The sequence below is a fragment of the Nicotiana sylvestris genome, chromosome 12 (assembly GCF_000393655.2).
Source record: "Nicotiana sylvestris chromosome 12, ASM39365v2, whole genome shotgun sequence".
Taxonomy (NCBI): domain Eukaryota; kingdom Viridiplantae; phylum Streptophyta; class Magnoliopsida; order Solanales; family Solanaceae; genus Nicotiana; species Nicotiana sylvestris.
The window spans coordinates 53,739,737-53,759,751 of record NC_091068.1 but is presented as its reverse complement, the minus strand read 5'-3'; the positions used below and the strand labels follow the sequence as shown (position 1 = coordinate 53,759,751).

Genomic DNA, 20,015 nt, shown 5'->3' with positions numbered 1-20,015 from the left:
CGTAGTAGATAGATATATGCCCTTTTTAGACTGCGTAGACTGCTATGATGTTTTATACTTTAATACCACACAAGAGGGGCGTGATTTGTGTGGCACCCAATTTTCGCTTAACTTGATTATAGAAGAACCTGGTTCTTCTATGTGTTCCAACTCCTACTATTTGCAGAATAATAAGTAAAGAAAATAAAGAACACAGAGATTTTTACGTGGAAAACACCTGGCTCAAAAGGTAGAAAAACCACGACCTACTACTCAGTAGGATTTTCCCAAACTTCCACTAAAATCACTGAGCCAAAACAGCATTTACAAAACTCTTTGTAAACCTAAGAATTAACTCTAATCCCATTGTGAAACACAGCCTCAACTGCTGCGACAACTTCAAGTTGACTCTAATTTGAATACTCTAAGTACATAGTACAATTGCTTCTATAAAAGCTGAAAGGTACAATGTAAAATCACCTACTACAATTGAACTAGAATAAAAGATAGACACTTGAAACTGGTTCTTCTATCTGGTTCAAGTAGCTTCAGCATTGCACGCTTGAATCATACATAAATTGCTTGCAAAATTGTCTTGCTATTTTGCTCTCAATTCACGTTTAACTTCTGCTTAAGGGCATTACCTGTAAAAGATAACAACACTGATATTTAATGGGTTAGTAATTAGAGATTAACTGGGATACAGATGCTACCCTTCTATGGTAGAAGAGTTCTAGTTGATCTCATACTCTAACACTATCCTCTTCATAAACTGTATTCTCTTCATGTAAGGAGTCCTTTTCTGTTATCCAATATGCAACCTTTTCGATCAGATCAGGAGATATTACTTCTAATAAGTTAGATTTATCTCATTCACGTGCATCTCACGTGTTTAGGTTCATCACGACTGTGCTTCACCCGATGAACCTGGTCCATGTCTGAGTTCCTTTTGTCAGTCTTCAAAATTTCACATTAACTTGGGCCAACAAATTCCCTCTTTTTGATGATGACAAACTCTGAGCTTTTTACTCACTTAGACCCTATAAGAACTCAGCTTAACCATCAATACAAAGTTTAGAAAATTCACTTATCATCAAGGACCAAGTTAATTAGGTTATAAATATAACTTATTCAGAATATGTAAAGCACAATGTCTCTTTCCCCTTTTGGCATCATTGAAAAGTTGCATAAATAAAGTGTGAGTCCTAGATTTTAATAAGTACTCATGGCCACTGGGGCAACTGCAAGTGCAATCATGGATTAATCATCAGTAATCAAGAAAACATATTTAAACTATCAAGGAAATAGTAACATTCAACAAGAGTAAAAAATAGTAGATATCATTGATAGAAGATATGTTGCTATCACAATTCACAACCAGAAAGCAAAAATATTCAAACTATGAGCAAAAAGAAAGAAAATTCCCTAATCCGGGTCACTGAAGGTACTAGACAGGTTCAGGATATAAAGGCTAGAATTCCTAAGGCTTGGGGGAGCTAGAGGGTTAGTTTTGGGCTTGGAGAAGATTCAGCATATTGTGAAGAATCCCATCATTCTTCTCCTTTTTCTTGGTAAGCTCAGTGCTGAGAGCATCCCTCTCAGATTCAACCTCTGCCAAACGAGCCTTTAGCCTAGCTATCATAGCATTCTTGGCCTCACTTTCCTGAACAAGAGCCCTGACTTTACTGTTGATAGGTGTCTTATTGGACATTTGGAATGGCATTGACCAAATAGTCACAAGCAAGCAGAGTATTAATGCCAAAGTAATCCTTGCTTGTGGCCATTTCCCATTTCTTTAGAGGCACATTGCACCTATCCATAACCATAATCAGAATAAAGCCATAGGGGGTGGCATGAGCCTTGGAGCCATTGATAACCCTGTCCAGTAGCTTGATGATAAATGCAGGCTAGTTAATTTGCCTTCCACTTTCAAGGCACTCCATCAGAACTAAGTCCATATAATTTGCAATATGCCTTCTTTCCTGCCTAGGCAGTAGGCACTTGTTGACAAACTCAAAAATGACTTTATGATGTGGCTTAATTTCACTCTTGTGCACAAACTTGGCCTCATTCACTTCAGCAACATGACAAAATCTCCTAGTGATTGTAAGGGCATATGGAAGGGAATCCAGACTTGGTCATCTCTGTCTGGTGTAATCATCATATCCCTCAGCAGGGATGTCTAGAATCTCTCCCAGCTTCTCTACATCAAATGTCACTTAAACTCATTTGATTTGCTTGTAACTTTGCCATCTTTTACCTCAGCATTCGCCATGAATTCAATGATTTCATTTCTGACCAATCTCCCATCCATCTGAAGGACCATGTCCTTCCGGCCCTGAGCAGCTAGGGTGTCAACCAAACAAACCATTCCTAGTTCCATCAAATCTTTCAGCAATCTTCCCTTCAAAATTTCCTTTTGCCAAACTTGGCCAGCTTGTCTTGTTCACTTTCTTCTTCACCACTTCATTCCTCATCTTCAGAAATTCTAACTTGTTTGCTTTTCGCTACAGACCTTGTCCTCTTGGCCAGTGAGGGTTCAGCAGCCTTAGTCACAGAGGAAGACTTCTTGGAAGAAGTCTTGGTCTTTTTGGGCTTGAAGGTCTAAACCTTCATTGTTGTATGGTTCTCCTGATGGACCTGTTCCATCTGCTCAACCTCAACCGCTTCAGAGGACTCTACAACCTTACCTTTTCCTTTATCCATCCTCTTCTTCTTACTTTCAGCCAAAGCCTTCTGTAGGTCACTCTCACTCTGTTTCATCCTACTTCTTGAGGCTCTTCCCTTTGGTAGAGGAGTTTCAGTAGTTGTTGGAGAGGAAGCCTTTCATTTCTTGGAAGACTTAGCAGCACTGAGAGCTTTTGGTTTTGGAGTTTTCCTTTTCTTTGGATCATAACTAGAACCTACCTTTTTCAGAAGGTCTGCTAGGGTCTCTTCAGTTGATGAACTAGGTTCATCTCTCTATGAGCTTAGATTAACTAGCCCCTCAACAGCTTCCCCTGAACCGCTTTACCCTGACTTCTTGCCACTTTCTTCAATAGTTTCTTGTGCAACCCGACAAATAGCAGGTATAGGAAATTCAGTAGTGGGTGAGTAATCAGCCATTCTTTTTCCTTTTCCCCTCACATCACCATGTTCACCCTCTCTCTCCTTTTCTTTTCCAAATTTATTTTTACCTCCACTCCTTCCTAACTCAGATAATTCCACATCACTAATAGGCCCAACCAAAACAAACCTATTTTCTAAATTTTCAGCCAAAGAGGAACTTACCTTAGAAGGGGATTTTTGAGCATTCTCAGAGTCAGAAGACCCAGGTCCTTCCCCCTCACTAGCATATTTGAACGAATCAGAATCAGAGTCAGAATCAAAATCTTGGGCCTGACTTTCCTTTAATTTCTCATTCAATTTCTTTGAACGAGCACCAGATGCCACCATTTTGCGAGCAAGCATTTTTACTCTCCTTCACCTGGGTTGGGGAGTCGTGCTAGGTGGAGGAGGGGTAGATGAATCTGAGGGAGTAGGCTGTGGAGGGGTTTCAGGGTTGTCTTGTGGGTTCGTCATTATAGCTGATTTCTTGAGAGAATTGGTGAGTTAAACCTTTGGAGAAGAAAGCAATTGAGAGTGAAGAAGGTTTTTTTACGGTTTTGAATTATGAGGGTGGCAAGAAGTAATAATGAGTATTTAAAGGGAAAGACTCATTTAATGGATAACGGTAGCTTTAGCGGTCAACTAGAGGTCTAATCAACCTGAAATTGCAGGTTTAGATTTTAGGCAATTTTTGTGGTTAGAATTCTTATAAGGACGGAATTGGTTAAAAAACAAACGGATAGGATTTTCTAAGGAGTTGAACAATTGCAGGACTCTACTCATGATTTAAATATTTATATTTCTAATTGTGCAGAGTATAGAAAATATACCTTGGCATTCAGATGAACCAATACTGATGAACCAGGTTCTTCATTTAAAATTCTCTTGATTATGCCTCAATTTACCACAGTGGAGAAAATTTTGTTAGAGATCAGTGAGTCATATTAACACATGTCACAGGAGTATACTAAGCTGGTCCTATTAGGTAATCTTAATCATCCCTAATTCTAACTTGTTCCTTTCAAAGCTTTCTCTACTCAGTGCTTTAGTAAAGATGTCAGCAATTTGTTTATCAGTAGCACAGAATTCTATGGTAATCAATCATTTCTCATAGTTCTCCCTTAAGAAGTGATGTCTAACATCTATGTGCTTAGTCCTCTTATGATGAACTAGGTTCTTTGTCATACTTATAGCACTAGTGTTATCACAAAAGATAGGAATGCAACCAACTTCAATGCCAAAATCTATCAGCTACTGTTTGATCCACAACAATTGAGCACAACAAGAGGCAACAGTAACATATTCAGACTCAGTAGTGGATAAGGCCACTGAATTCTGCTTTTTAGTGACCCATGATACAAGACATGAACCAAGAAAATGAGCCATACCCGAGGTGTTTTTCCTATCCACAAGGAAATATGCATAGTCAGCATCAGCATACCCCACTAGATTAAAATTACTACCTTTAGGGTACCAAAGACAAAGATCTATAGTGCCTTTCAAATATCCCAGTATCCTCTTGACAGCAGTCAAGTGAAATTCCTTAGGATTTTCCTAAAAACGAGTACAAAGCCCTAAACTGAAAACTATGTCAGGTCTACTAGCAGTAAGATACAAAGTGAACCAATCATACCCCTATACAACTTCTGATCAACAGATGAACTAGGTTCATATATGTCTAATTTAGTAGCTATTGCAATGGGTGTGTCTATTTCCTTTGATTCATCCATTTTAAACTTCTTAATCAACTCTTTTGTATATTTCTATTGATGGATCATGGTTCCATTTGGGTTTTTTTTATCTGTAAGCCTAAGAAAAATTTAAGATCACCCATCATACTTATTTCAAACTCACTCCCTATTAATTTGGCAAAATCCTTACTCAGTTTGTCAGTGGTTGCCCCAAAAATTATGTCATCAACATATATTTGTACTACAAGAAGATCCTTACCTTTTTCCCTCAGGAATAGAGTACTGTCAATTTTACCTCTCTTGTAGCCATGTTCAAGCAAGAATTTGGACAGTCGTTCATACCATGCTCTAGGAGCCTACTTGAGTCCATAGAGAGCCTTGTCTAATTTGTACACATGTTTCGGACACTCCTTGCTCTCAAACCCTGGAGGTTGTTTGACAAACACTTCTTCTTTTAGGTAGCCATTCAGGAAGGTACTTTTGACATTCATCTGATAAAGAGTGAATTCTATGTGTGTTGCAAAGGCTATGAGGAGTCTTATTGCCTCCAGTCTTGCAATTGGAGCAACGGTCTCATCATAATTTATGCCCTCCTCTTGGCTATAACCTTGGACCACCAGTCTTACCTTGTTCCTTGTAACTGTTCCATCTCCATCAAGCTTGTTTCTGAAGACCCATTTAGTGCCAATTACTGATCTATCCTTGGGTCTTGGAACTAGATGCCAAACTTGACTTCTCTCAAACTGATTGAGTTCATCTTGCATAGCATTTACCGAATCTGCATCATGTAATGCCTCAGCAACAGTTTTAGGTTCATTAAGAGATAAGAAAGCATCAAAACCATACATATTCTTTAATTGTGATCTAGTTTTGACTTCAGATATTGGATCAGTAATTATATTCTCAATGGGATGAGAACTTTGATACTTGTAAGGTTTCACAACAAACTAGTTTCTGCTTGATGTTTCTTCCATGTTCTGTTGCTGAGGAACTGGGTCATGGATAGGTTCCATTAGGGGATTGGTTTCAGTTCTTCTTTGTTCAGTTCCCCCGGTCAGGTTGCCATGGATGGAAGAACCTGTTCCATCACTTGTTCCTTCTTTTAGTGTATCTTTAGCTTGAGCTGCGACTTCACTCAATTTTTTTACCAGCCCAATAGCTTCATCTTCATGTTCCTGTCTCTCAGAAAGAATGTTAGTTTCATCAAAAACTACATGTAATCTTTCTTCTACATATAAAGTTCTTTTGTTGTACACTTTATAAGCTTTGATATGTGAAAAATATCCCAAGAATACTCCCTCGTCACTTCTGGGATCAAACTTACTAGAGAGTCCTTTCCATTATTATGCACAAAGCACTTGCATCCAAATGCCCTAAGATGGGATATATTTGGTTTCCTCCCTTTAAGTAACTCATAAGGAGTCTTCTCTACAAGAGGTCTAGTAATGCATCTATTAATGATGTAAGATGCAGTATTTACAGCCTCTGCCCAGAAGCTATGGGGCAGTTTACTAGAAAGAAGCATAGTCCTAACCATATCTTCAAGAATCCTATTCTTTCTTTCAACTACTCCATTTTGTTGAGGAGTCCTAGGGGCAGAGAAATTATGATCTATACCATGTTCATTATAAAATTCAGCAAACTTAGCATTTTCAAATTCAGTTCCATGATCAGACCTGATTGATGCAAGTTGATTACCTAGTTGTTTCTGAGTTTTTCTAACAAAGGCAGTAAACATGTCAAATGTTTCATCCTTAGATGTTAAAAACAATACCCAAGTAAACCTAGAATAATCATCAACAAGTACCATCACATATTTCTTACCACCTCTGCTCAATGTTCTTATTGGACCACAGAGATCCATATGAACCAATTCCATCATCCTGGTTATGCTTACCATTTCTTGCTTTTAAAAGATGATCTTACTTGCTTCCCCCTTGCACAGGCCTCACAAACGTTGTCTTCTTTGAACTTGATGTTAGGTAACCCTATCACCAGGTCCTTGGAGACTAATTTGTTGAGTTGATTCAGACTTGCATGACCAAGTCTTCTGTGCCATAGGAGGGGATCATTGTCTAACACACTCAAGCAAGTGAGTTCATTTTCTGAAAGAGTGGACAAATCTACAATGTAAATATTGTTAACTTTTTTTCTCTACAAAACAATCTTGTCAATGGTAAGATTAATCACAAAGCATTTGGTAGAGGTAAATGCTACAAAGTTACCTCTGTCACATAGTTGTGATACACTTATTAGGCTATATTTCAAGTCATCTATCAAGTAGACATTCTCAATAGAATGTGAGTATGTCTTACCTACCTTTCAGACCCCAATGATCTCACCTTTCTTCCCATATTCAAAGGAGACATTACCTCCTTTTAGATCCTCAAGTGAAAGGAACTAGTTCTTGCTTCCAGTCATATGCTTTGAGCAGCCACTATCCATGTACCATGTTTGGCTACTTCCCTTCACTTGGACCTGCAAAACAAAATCAGGGGCTAATCATAGGAACCTAAACTAGTTTGGGTCCCTTTCTATAGGCAAAGGGGTGAATTAAATTCCTTTTGGCCCATCCAGGCAGCCTATTTTTCTCTTGAACAAAGGTTTTATTCTTTTGACTTGCCTTTTCTTGTGCATTACATTCACTTTTGTAATGACCAGTCTTGCCACAGTGTGTGCAGATTTTGTTTTCAGAAAGTGTGATGTATTTTCTTTTGGGATCCCACTTAGGTGCTGGGGCCCCATAGCCAAGTCATCTCTTGTTGCTACTGTGGTGCTCTTGTAGCCAGGATAGTGCATCAGAGGACTTATTCCATTTGCAAGTTCTATCCAGTTCATGCTTCACCTTGCCTAGATCTTCTTTTAGGACTCTTATTTGCTCATCTTTCTTCTACAACTCATCATTCATATTTCCTAGATTTTCTTCTAAGGTGAGATATATGTGATCAGCTTTCTTCTTACCTATTCCTAATTTCAATTTGAAATTTTCAGACCTAAGTTCTAAGACACTGGTGTCAAGTTCAAGAACTTGGTTCTTCAACTCAGCATTTTTACTGTCACTCTCACTAGCCCTAGATTCTAGATTTTTGCACTTGGCTTTTAAGATCACACACTCCCTAGACAGTTGTTCCTTCTCATTGTTTATTACCTCAGACTCATCGATGAAGTCTAGCAATAATTCAGATAACCTTTCTTTAGACAAAAATTTAATCTTGTTTTTTAGATAAATAATACTTACCTCTTGTTCATCATCTGATTCTCTAATGGCCATAAGTGCTTGTTGATCTCCAGCTTCATCTTCTGAATCCTCATCTGATGTTTCTCCCCAAGCAGCAACCATAGCCTTTGTTGATCCTTTGTTCCTTTTGGGTTGAACCTGTTCCTTCTTCATGTTCCTTTGTTCAGTCCTTTTCTTCTTCCATTCTATTTCCCACTGAGGACAATTCTTGATCATCTGGTCAATCTTGCCACATTTGTAGCATCCCTCGTTGGTCTGCTTCTCAGGAGGCCTTGGTTTGTTAAAGGTTGTACCTCTTGAAGAACCCTTTCCTCTCATCAGGTACTTCTTGAAATCCTTTATGAACATGGCCATTTCATCATCCTCTAGATCTGCACCTTCAGCTATTCTGAGCCCCTGTAAAAATCCTCCCAAAAATTGAACATAGCCCCTACTTGATTTTCTCCTCTTTTTTTTCAAGTTCTAGTTAGATGAAAACCTAGGGTTTGAAGAACCAAGATAGAAGCTAAGATATTCAACAAATAATGTAAGTTTACTTCTCTCTTTCATCTATTTTTTCTGCTAGAAATGTATGGAAAGTCGTTCTTTATAGAATATAAGGGTCCACCAAACACTATAGAGAACTAGGTTCTATATCAGGTCCAACAGTACACGCACACACACAACAGTAATTAAATGGCAAGAGGAATTTTACGTGAAAAATTTCCAGCTCCATGGAACCACGACCTACCCTTGTAGGATTTCAACTTCTCTACTAGCAACTTTTAAATTACAATCTATGCAATCTAGAAATTAACCTCTTAATCCCTCACTAAATTGTAATACTCTTATTACAAGCCACTTTGTTATAACTCTATTACAAAGACTTTACAACATGACTAACTCTAGCTAAGACTCAAACATACTGGTTTGATGTTTACAAATGGGTTCCAATAGAATGCTTATAAACAAGCTAGATAGTAATTACAATTAAAGAACTATTACAAAGTTACAACTCAACTAACGACATATAATAACTCTATATGGGAACTGGTCCGTAGTTGCTTTGTTCTTTGTTCTTGAAGCACTTGAAACTTGCTGGCTCAATGGTCACGTGAGTGAGTTTGTCAAATGTTCAAGTATTTTGTTTTACCTCCCTTGAATGCATATATACATGTGTGATATCACTTATAATGATGTAAGAAAGGTAGGTAAAAAGTCTTCCCTAGAAAGTTGACTGCAACACTGTTTCTGCACTGTAACGTGTGTAGGCAGCAACTTTCCAACAGGAAAGTTGACTTTGTATAGTCTCCTCAGGTACTGGTAGGGACCTGTTCCCTCAGTTATTCCTTCCACTCTGAAGATTTGAATCATAACGCAAGCTGGATCCCAAATTGGAACCTTATGATCTTAAGGTCTTGTAAATGTGTAACAGGTTCCTTATCTGGTTCTGGATAGTAAGTTTGTTAGATCATCAATACATAAGGTAAAGTACTTATGACCAAAGTACTTGTAACCTATGAGTTCTATAATTGTAAGAACTCATGGGATGATGATCGTAAGCCGTGAGTTCGAGTTATTCAACTTGTACTGGACTATTATGTGGGAAATTTTGTGTTGTTGTTGGATTGCATGTTTTTCTACTATTTTAGGGAGTTTTGAAGGAGGAAGGGTGTGGAGAAATACCACATAAATTCAAGGTGGGGGCTGGTAATCCGTCATAATATTTTCGGGATATTTGATACTACTACGGTGGTCGTTTTGTATATGAAGAGATTAGGGTGTTTTTGGCTGTTTTGTAGTATTTTGTGGTATATATAAGGTGAGAAAATAATGCGATAGTTGTACATTTTGTAACTTAATGATAGTATTATTATCGTTATTGTAGATTAAGATGCGAAGAAACGAGGTCAACGTGGTTATTAGAGTAAGGTACATTAAGGCTAAACCTTTCCTTCATTTTGGCAAGATCCTGTAACTACATGTGTTTGATAACGAGAAATAAAGAGAAGTTCATATTCCTGAACTTGTGTACATTATCCTAGTCTCATAAGTTAAAGTTGTCACACCTCCTTTTTCCACCCTGAAAGGGGTATAAGTGAGTTTTTTCAATTAAAGTGACAATAACCGAAACGGAATTATTTATTTAAGTTCAAAGTCACCACTTGGGATAATTTATGGTGTCCCAAGTCACCAGTTTAAAATCCCGAATCGAGGAAGTTTGACTATGTTTTACAGTTCGCGAAACACAGAAATTCGGGTAAGGAATTCTATTAACCCAGGAGAAGGTGTTAGGCATTCCCGGGTTCTGTGGTTTTAGCACGGTTGCTCAACTATTATTATTTGGCCTAAATATCTAATTAATTACATTTTTATACCTATTGTGCATTTTTACCTTTTCAATTGCTTTTAATTATTTATGGAATTATTCTGGAACAAGTTGCGATTATTGTACATTTGTTTGTTTGGTACACATTGCGAATCGTATCACGGGACCGTACCCATGATCTACAACATGTTTAATTTAATAATATTATTAGAAGTTTTGGTCGGGTCACATAAAATGTGCACCCGAATTTGAAAATTATGTATTACAACTACGTCACGGGAACCGTACCCGTAGCTATGATGATTTATATTGTGCGCCTAAAGCAAACTATATATGTTTATGAATATTAACGGCCTAAAACATGCTACTAACAAATATAGGAAAGTAACAAAGCGATAGACAATTAAAATCTCAATTTCACAAACTTTCACACCCGAGCTCCTTTAATCTAATTTGATGTAGTTCAGTTGATGAATAGCAACCCAATTTCTATACTGTGATAAAATCATGTTCAGCTATAGCCAATTCGAGTGGCATGCGAGTAGATAACTACACGAACAAACTCAAAACCGGAGATAATAACCAAACAAATCACAGAATCAAATCGCCAAACAAGCAATTAACATTCAGCTATAATAAAATGAGTAGAGGATTTAAGAGTTGAACCTCAGTGAGAGCGAGGACCTTTTTTACTTTAATTAGATATAAGCTGAATGTAATCTTTGAACTCGAACCGGAACTACCACGAGCCGACAAACCCAAGCATACTCCGATTCAAAATTCCAACACAAACTTAACGGCATAGCTCAAACCAGCAAATTTAATTGGTAAAAACTCAAGTAGACATAAATAACCAAATCTGAAGATGAAGTTTCAATCAATTGATATGCGAAAAAAACAAAACACAACTGATGAAGCACAAAAAGCAGCCGCGAAATTCGGTAACAAGCATCAACAGAAATCTGAACTTCGAAGGCACTTGGTAGACAACAATAATTCGAACCAAAGAAAACTTGGAAACAAAAGCTCTGTTAAGAAGTTCTTCAATATAAAAGTGGAAAGGAATCAGTAAATACACAACCCTTGATTCCGAAATCCAATGAGAAAGAACAACAAGGTATAAGAACAAAAATTTTCAATCGGAACTCGACCTAGAACCTCGAATTTTTGCCGTGTTCCTCCTCCTCTCGTTCTCCACTCTTTCTCGTTTCTGTGTGTGTGTGGTTGTGCGACTGTCTATGTGTTTTTTGGTTTTTTGGTGTTCTGTCTGTTTCCTCTATTGTGTGTATGCGTCTGTGACTACGATTGAGCTTCCATTTATGTTGCCGAGTTTGAAGAAGTGAGAACGAGAAGGGTGAAGTTCAGGGGTTAAGGGTGATTGTTTGGCTATGCGGCGTGGTGAGGGCTGACGGCGGTGAGGTGAAGAGAGGAGGAGAGTGGCGTTGGATTAGGGTCTAAGGTTCTCTCATGGCTGCTTCTTTTTTTTTTTTTGTGAAGAAGATGATATCCCAGGTCTCTTCTTTTGATCAGAAACTGTTGTTGGGTTCAAGACTAGGGTCTTTTTTGGTCGTTCATGGAGCTTGGGATTTTTTGGGGTTGAAGATGGATGATCCTCCATTTGTATCTAATGGCTCTAGGACTATTTATATCAAATTCAGAGTCGCCACTTGGAATAATTTATGGTATCCCAAGTCACCGGTTTAAAATCCCGAATCGAGAAAAGTTGACTCTTATTTATGATTTGCGAACACAAAAATCCGGGTAAGGAATTCTGTTAACCCAGGAGAAGGTGTTAGGCATTCCTGGGTTCCGTGTTTTTAACACGGTCACTCAACTATTAAAATTGGCCTAATTATTTGATTAATTACATATTTTAAACCTACGTGCATTTTTAACTTTCTAACCACTTTTAGTGTTTATGGAATTATTCACGATCGTCATACACTTGCGAACCGTGTCACATGAAATGCACCTGCGATTCACAAGATGTTTCATTCTATTATTATTATTTAAAATTATGGTAGGGTCACATGAAATGCACCCTCGAATTGAGATTTACGCATCGTGACCATGCCACGGGAACCGTACTCATAGCCACGATAATTCATTTACACGCCAAAAAGTTGGCCTACCCATATGGTGACGGCCTAAGCATACACCTAACGATGGACAAATGATAAAGCAATAAATATTCTAATTCCAATTTACCTCATTTCGTATGTCCCACGGCCCTTTGTATCTATAATTCCATAATTACCTAAGCATCTAGGTAGACAAAAATCGGCACAAATAAACATTCAAGTAAATCAAATGAGAGCATTTCATGAGGAAACCATTCAAGCTAAGAACCAGTCACGAGAATTTAAGGCACAAAGTACGTAATTCCAAATATTGACTTATCATTTTCAAAAATAGACTAATCTTGTAGACCGAGCAAGAACAAATTAATACACAACACATATAATAGTAATTAACACTGTCACATTTAACCCAAACGCAATCACGATTTAATAGAAAATCATTAATAAAATAAAGATCTAGAGTTTAAGAGAAGAGAAGTGGACCTTTAATTAGCTTTCCCAATAAAATGTTCCTTCGGCAAAACTTTACAGCATTGGCTATTTGACATGAGCAAAGACAGAAATCGACGCCGGAAAAACTCGTACACAAATCCAACTGAACCGCGAAGTTGTCCGGAAACCTCAGACTACGACCTTCGACGAACTCGGAACTCCACGGAAAACTCGAATTAAAGCCAAACAATGAAACCAAATGATTCTCTAACGGTGACTAACTGGAGACCATTTTCAAAATCGAATGGAACCTCCTTGCCTCCGACTAGAAATAATAGAAAAAACCCAGCTATGACATGATGGTAAGCGCAACAGAGTTGCTGATTTTGAGTGTGCGACAAAGATACTCGGTGGTGGAATTTGAGCGACACTCACGGAGGTCAAAATAGTTCCATTGAAGCTATTAATCTAAAAGGGGAACGATGGGTTCCATTCCCCTTTTTTACACTTGAGGATGTAGGATTTATACGAGGGAGTAGCTTAGAGAGAAAGGTCGATCGGTGAGAGAATCATTGTGTGTGTGTGTGTGGCCACTGATTTTGGTAGTGGAGGCCGTTCTCCTCTCTTGGGGGTGGTCTGTCGCCTTTTGCTCATGTGGGTTTGGGTGGAGATGAAGAAAGGGGGGTGACGGGCATGAGTTAGGGTGCTGCTGGAGAAAGTAATGTGGTAGGTGTTGTGTGGAGTAGTGTGAGGTCTATTGTTTTAATGGAGAAGAAGAAGTTCAGGGGGAGGGGGGTCTCTTGTTGAAAAAACGGCTGAAGCTTCAAGACTAGGTCAGGTCTGTTGGGTTTTGTTTGGAGAAGAAGGGTCCGTTGGCCTGGTCGTTTGAAGGTGGCTGACTGAAGATGGGGTCTTCGCCGGTGGTTGGGTTACATGTTTCTCTAGGGTTTGTTTGTGAAGAAGATGATGCTTCTCTTCTCGAAAAACGGTTGTTGTCCCTAGGGTTAAGTCTTAAGGAATAAGAAGAAGGGATCTTTTTTTTAAGTATCTTTCTAGGGTTTTAGGGGTATTGGGCTTAGGACTTATGGGCTAGGTCCGAAAATTAGGCCTAAAAATGGGTTGTTTGAGCCCAAATAGTATTCTTTTTCCTTGAACAAGACTAAAAAAATACTACCTCATTTACTAATTAATCCTACTTAAGTAAATAACTATGAAAATTAAACTAACCGTTAAAACAAACCTATTTTTTGGTATTTTCAAATATCGCACTAAAAGACAAAATGGAATTAGATTAAAATCATCACAAAAATTAAAATAATATTCCTAAAAACAAAGTGGAACTATTTTTGTATTTTTTGAATTTTATGTAAGGTAGATAAATTAAAAGTAACTAGATAAAATATTAATTAACTAAATAAAAGAAAAACTATTTTTGTAATTTTTATTTTTGTGACAAATAAAGTAAAAGAGTCAAAACTATTTAGAATAGCGATACTAAACCTAAACTAAATATTTACGCTAAAAATATGTAAAATCTTGGGAAGGGTCAAAAATTACATGTCTACAAAAGTATTGTCCCTTATCGGGACTTTATATTTAGTATAGTATTGTCTTCTTTCAGCGAAGAGAGTAGAGAGTCTATATATATATAGTATTACAGTATTTTCACCACCATCAAGCTATAATCGGTGGGCAGGCCCCTATTGGGCGATCTTTGATCAGATGGTAAGTTATATACTGAGCCTACTGTGGCCGAGTACCTATGAGCGAGCCCATAATGGACGAGATATCGAGCCAAGTATGGCCGAGCGCCTATGAGCGAGCCTGCTACTGCCAAGCAGTTACACGTGCCGAGGCTTATAAGGTCGGGCATCTATTTTACTTACTATATGGAGAGAGTTGAGTCAGTATTAGCAGGTAAGTATATCTTCGGATCATCTTTGACTCCCAGTTACTTTCAGTTATTATATTATCAGTTCAGCTTCAACTTTTGGTTATTTTATTACCCTACATACTCGGTACATTATTTCGTACTGATGTCCCTTTCTTGGGGATGCTGCATTTTATGCGTGCAGGTTTGGATAGATAGACTGGTAGACTTCCTCCGTAGGTGTTGTCCGTGTTCAGCTTGATCGGGAAGCTCCAGGTCTATCGGAGTTGTCGGGTCTAGGTTTTTGAGTACATATTGTGTATATATATTATAGGTAGGTCGAGGCCCTATTCCAACCACAGTACATTTTTCAGTAGAGGCTTGTAGACATACCCTGTTAGTCAGTGCAGTATGTTGGGCTTGTAGGCCTTATATGTATATTTTTGTTGGTTTGTCAACTGTAGTAGTTATGACAGCCTTGTCAGCCCAGCTTTATATTGATGTTTAGGCACAATAAGTTTTCATTCAGTTTTATATTTTGTTTCACAAATTATCTTGCAATGTAGCCCTATGGTCAAAGTATGACATTATATGTTCAAAGTCCCTTCGTCTCAAGTTGGTACGCTTGGTTAAGTGAGGCACCGGGTTCCAATCTCGCCCCCTCCCCCCTAGGTTCGAGGAATGACAATGAGGTTAGATATTTCAAAGCATAGTCAGGTTCTAGCTTGCATGGCTTTTCGGGCTTCTTTATTCGAGCGCATCAAAGAGCGTCAGTATGACGACCCCCATTTTCTTGTCCTTAAGGACATAGTACGACACGATGATGCCAAGGAGGTTTCTATTGGAGATGATGGGGTGTTGTGGATACAGGCTCGGAATTGTGTGCCCACTGTGTATGGGTTACGTGAGTTGATTCTTGAGGAGGCCCACAGTTCATCGTATTCCGTTCATCCGGGTGTCGCGAAGATGTATCATGACTTGAGGTAGCATTATTTGTGGAGAAGAATGAAGAAATATATAGTGGAGTATGTGGCTTTACGCTTGAACTTTCAGCAGGTGAAGTACGAACAACAGAGGTCAGGCGGTTTGCTTCGGAGACTTGAGATTCTTGAGTGGAAATGGGAGCGTGTTACCATGGACTTCATTGTTGGGCTCCACGGACTTTGAAGAAACTAGATGTAGTATGGGTGATTGTGGATCAGTTGACTAAGTTAGCTCACTTTATTCCGGTGGTGACTACCTATTCTACAGAGTGGCCGGCTCAGATCTATATCCACAAGATTATTTGTCTCACCGTGTGCCGTTGTCCATTATTTCTGATTGAGGCACATAATTCACGTCGTAGTTTTGGAGAGTAGTGCAGCAATAGTTGGGCACATGGGTTGAGTTGAGCACATCATTCCACCCTCATATGGACGGATAGCCCGAGCTCACCATTCAGATATTGGAGGATATGCCACATGCTTGTGTTATGGATTTCGGGGGTTCTTGGGGTCAGTTTCTACCGCTTGCTGAGTTTTTCTACAGCAATAGCTACCAATAGAGTATTCATATGTCTCCTTATGAGGCCTTATATGGGAGGCAGTTTCATTCTCCAGTTGATTGGTTCATGTGAGGCTAGGTTGTTGGGTACTGATTTGGTTCAAGATGCCTTGGAGAGGGTCAAGTTGATTGAGTATCGGCTTCTCACAACATAGTCTAGACAGAAGAGCTACACGGATCGGAAGGTTCGCAGCGTTGCATATATGGTGGGTGAGAAGGCATTGCTCATAGTATCACCCATGAAGGGTATGATGCGGTTCGAGAAGAAGGGCAAGTTGAGCCCTCGGTATATTGGTTCTTTTGAGGTGCTTGAGAGGATTGGAGAGGTGTCCTACAAGCTTGCATTGTCACCTAATATGTTGAGTGTTTACCCGGTGTTTCATGTTTCTATGCTCCGAAAGTATTATGGTGATCCGTCTCATGTTTTGGACTTTAACATGGTTCAGTTAGATAGATATTTGACTTATGATGTGGAACTGGTGGCTATTTTGAATTGGCATGTTTGAAAGTTAAGATCAAAGGATATAGCTTCAGTGAAAGTTTAGTGGACGGGTTGATGACCAATTATGAGTCATTTTTTAGTTCTATTCATTCAGCGCCAAGTCCCCGAGCTAGCTCGAGTCCTGCAAAAATAGCTTCATACTTGGCTTCGTTGTAAGTCAGTGAAGGGCATTTGATCGACTGTTGGACTGTCACACTAATCATGATAAGTAAACTCCGAGCCCAGACCCTTTCATATTAGATGAACCAACTGTATACGGGGTCAGGGTTTTTGAGCTGGTCTCAGAAGCTATTAATGCCTTCTTCTCTGCCTCGGAGAGTATATTAGTGCTAAAACGATGTTCGCTAGGACTTGAGATTTTATAGTTGTTCGGAGCAAATACGTGATAACATATGCGCTTAATTCGATTGCCCATTTGGTCACTCATTTCGAGAGTTTTGGCTTATGGAGAATACTCCACATTGGGAAAGTAGAGACCACCGAAATAGGACGACATTGAAAGAATGGTCTTAAATTTTTGCGCAACCATTACGATTGCTAGTGCAAGTTTTTCTAAATGAGGATACCTTGTTTAGCATCTATTAATGCTCTCCTTATATAATAAATAGGATATTGCGTACCTTCATTTTCTCAGACAAACAAAACACTTGCAGCAGTTTCTGCCATGGTCGGGTAAACCAAGAGTCGCTCTCCCAATTTGGGTTTCAACAAAAGAAGTGGGTTGGATTAGTACCTTTTCAAGTCTCACAGGGCCTATTGGAATTTAGTAGTCCATTCAAAGTTCTTGTTCTTCTTTAGTGCCACAAATATTTTGTGGTACTTCTCAGAGGAGCGGGATATGAATCGCCCGAGTGCCGCTATCTTTTCGATCAGTCGCATCACCTCCCTCTAGGTCATTAGCACTTCAGGTATATTCTTAATTTCTTTGATCTACATAGGGTTAGCTTCTACACCTCTATTCAAAGCTAGAAAGCCAAGGATTTTACCTGAACCGACCCCGAAGGCACACGTTTCTGGGTTGAGTTTTATGTTGTATTTTTTCGAAGGCTTCCTTCAAGTGTGATAGATGATCATCGCTCAAACTTATTTTACTAATATATCATCAATGTATATTTCCATATATCTGTCGATGTAGTCCCGAAATATTCAAGTGACTAATCTCTAGTACGTTGCTCTGGCATTTTTTAATCTGAATGGCATGATGTTGTAGCAATAGGTTCATTTATTGGTAATAAGTGAAGTTTTTTCTTGGTCCTCTGGGTCCATTTTGATCTGGTTATATCCCAAGTATGCATCCAAAAAGCTTAATAATGGTAGGGGAAAGCAATTCTTTGGGCAAGCTTTGTTCAAGTCTTTGTAGTTGATGCATGCTCTCCATTTTCCATTCCTTTTGGGCACCACCACAATGTTTGCTAGCTATTCTGGGTATTTTACCTCGCGGATAAAGTCGTGGTTGAGCAACTCGGTGACTTCTTCATCCATCGCTTGGGCTCGTTCGAGCCCAATGTTTCTTTTTTTTTTTTTGCTTCACGGGTTGGTAGTTTAGATATTCGTTTAATTTATGCACCATGATATCCATCAGATGCCTTTCATATCTACAGGAGACCAAGCGAAACAATCTGAATTATCTTGAATAAATTTAATTAACTTATGATTCTACTTAGGAGTAAATCCCGGCCAAAAAATAAAGAGAATTAATTCTTCTAGTCGCTCCGCCGTCAGTGAGGAAACGTCATCTTCCTCGTGCTCGACTATTCTGTCCAGAGGGGGCCTATTCTAGGGGTATTAGTTGCACTCTCTCCCTCTTATCGCTATAGCTGTTATTTGGCAGTTTCCGTTTTGGAGATGTCATTTGTGGCGCCAGTTGAATTAACTACCCGGGATGCCCTTTGTTCTCCACAAATTTGTTGTATCCCCCATTTGGACGGGAATTTTATCACCTGGTGTAAAGTTGAAGGCACCGGGTCTATCTCATGAATCCATGGCCTCCCTAGGATGACATTATAAGCCATATCTCCTGCCACAACCTAGAATGGGGTATCCTTGGTTCCCCCTTAAGCATTGGTCACCAACATTACTTCCCCACGAGTCATCTCACTATAGTTGTTAAACTCCAAGAGCAATCGTACTTTAGGAATGATCCGACCGGTGATCTCCATTTCTTCAACCATCTGGGACTTGATGATGTTGGCTAAACTTCCTGGGTCAATTAAAACTCTTCTCACGTCAGTATAAAAAATTCATAAAGTAATTACCAGGGCGTCGTTCTGTGGCATTGTCAATTCGTCCACATTTTCGCTGTCGATTGTTATGCTCTCCCAGTTAGTGTTGGCCGAATATGCTTCTTTTTAGGAGCCGTGAAGCTGACTCCGTTTTCTTCTCCTCCAAAGATAACGTGACGATCTGATTAGGAGCCAGAACCTTCCATGGCTACTTCTTGTTCCGATTTTTCATGTATGATAACTTCGCCTTTTTATTGAAGAGTTTCATTAAGTATCCCTCCTTGAGAAAATGATAGACTTTGCATCAATGGAGTCTATAGTCCAAAGTCTTGTGTACGTAATCATTATGGAATTTGCACTAGAATTCCTAGATTCGCTTGCTCGGATCAGACTTAATCTCTTTCGACCATCTTACTTTGTCTCTCATATCCTTGAGTGCTGATTCTAACTCCGTCACGTTCATGTTGGAGCTATAATCTACGAGATTTGGCCTATAATGAAAATCACTAACTCCGGGCGTCTCTGGTTCTTTCCCAGGCCGGTGCATGGGTGGCTCATTTCTTCGGCCAAAATCCTGTTATCACACGTATTCCTTTGTCGCTGACCAATCTCACGTCGTATGGATATAGGGCACGGTTCGTGTCGTATTCTGGAATCCTGATGCCTAAGTTCATCTTGTTTGTGAATTCCTCCCAGTCGGTGATCACATCTGTGTGTATATCTCACTCTGAATTAGGGAAGTACTGAGATGTCTTCTTCTATCTGAGCTATGTATTGTATTGATGGTATACATCGGTACATGTCTTGGCAAGGAATTCTTATAGGCTTTCCTTTAGTTTTCGAAAGGTCTCTGAACTGTCCAGGTTCAGATTCCTAGTGAATGCCATAGCGCCCAATTGTTTTCAACCTCCGGAAGCGACATATTTTCTCTCTGGAGCCGATCAATGAAGTCCTAGTGTGACTCTGTCCTCCGTTGTATAATCTAGAAGATATCTTTCACTTATTTTTCCACCTTTTGCGCTCCCAAATAGGCTTTGATGAAAGGATCTGCAAGTTCAGGAAG

General features: G+C 39.1%; 1 protein-coding gene across 4 annotated transcripts in view; it reads right to left on the bottom strand.

Moving 5' to 3' along the window:
* Positions 1-367: 367 nt before the first annotated feature.
* LOC104224941 (uncharacterized) overlaps positions 368-20,015 on the bottom strand; it is a 20,823-nt gene continuing 1,175 nt past the window's right edge. Inside the window, exons 3-4 of one of the 4 annotated variants that reach the window (XM_070164847.1) lie at positions 7,996-19,999; positions 368-7,235 (exon numbers count right to left, since the gene is read on the bottom strand). In XM_070164847.1, coding sequence (XP_070020948.1) covers positions 7,158-7,235; positions 7,996-8,349 — 432 coding nt within the window. In that variant the 5' untranslated portion in view covers positions 8,350-19,999 and the 3' untranslated portion in view covers positions 368-7,157. Of the gene's footprint in view, positions 20,000-20,015 lie in introns of all 4 variants that reach the window. The other 3 variants (XM_070164848.1, XM_070164846.1, XM_070164845.1) reach the window with 3 other exon arrangements.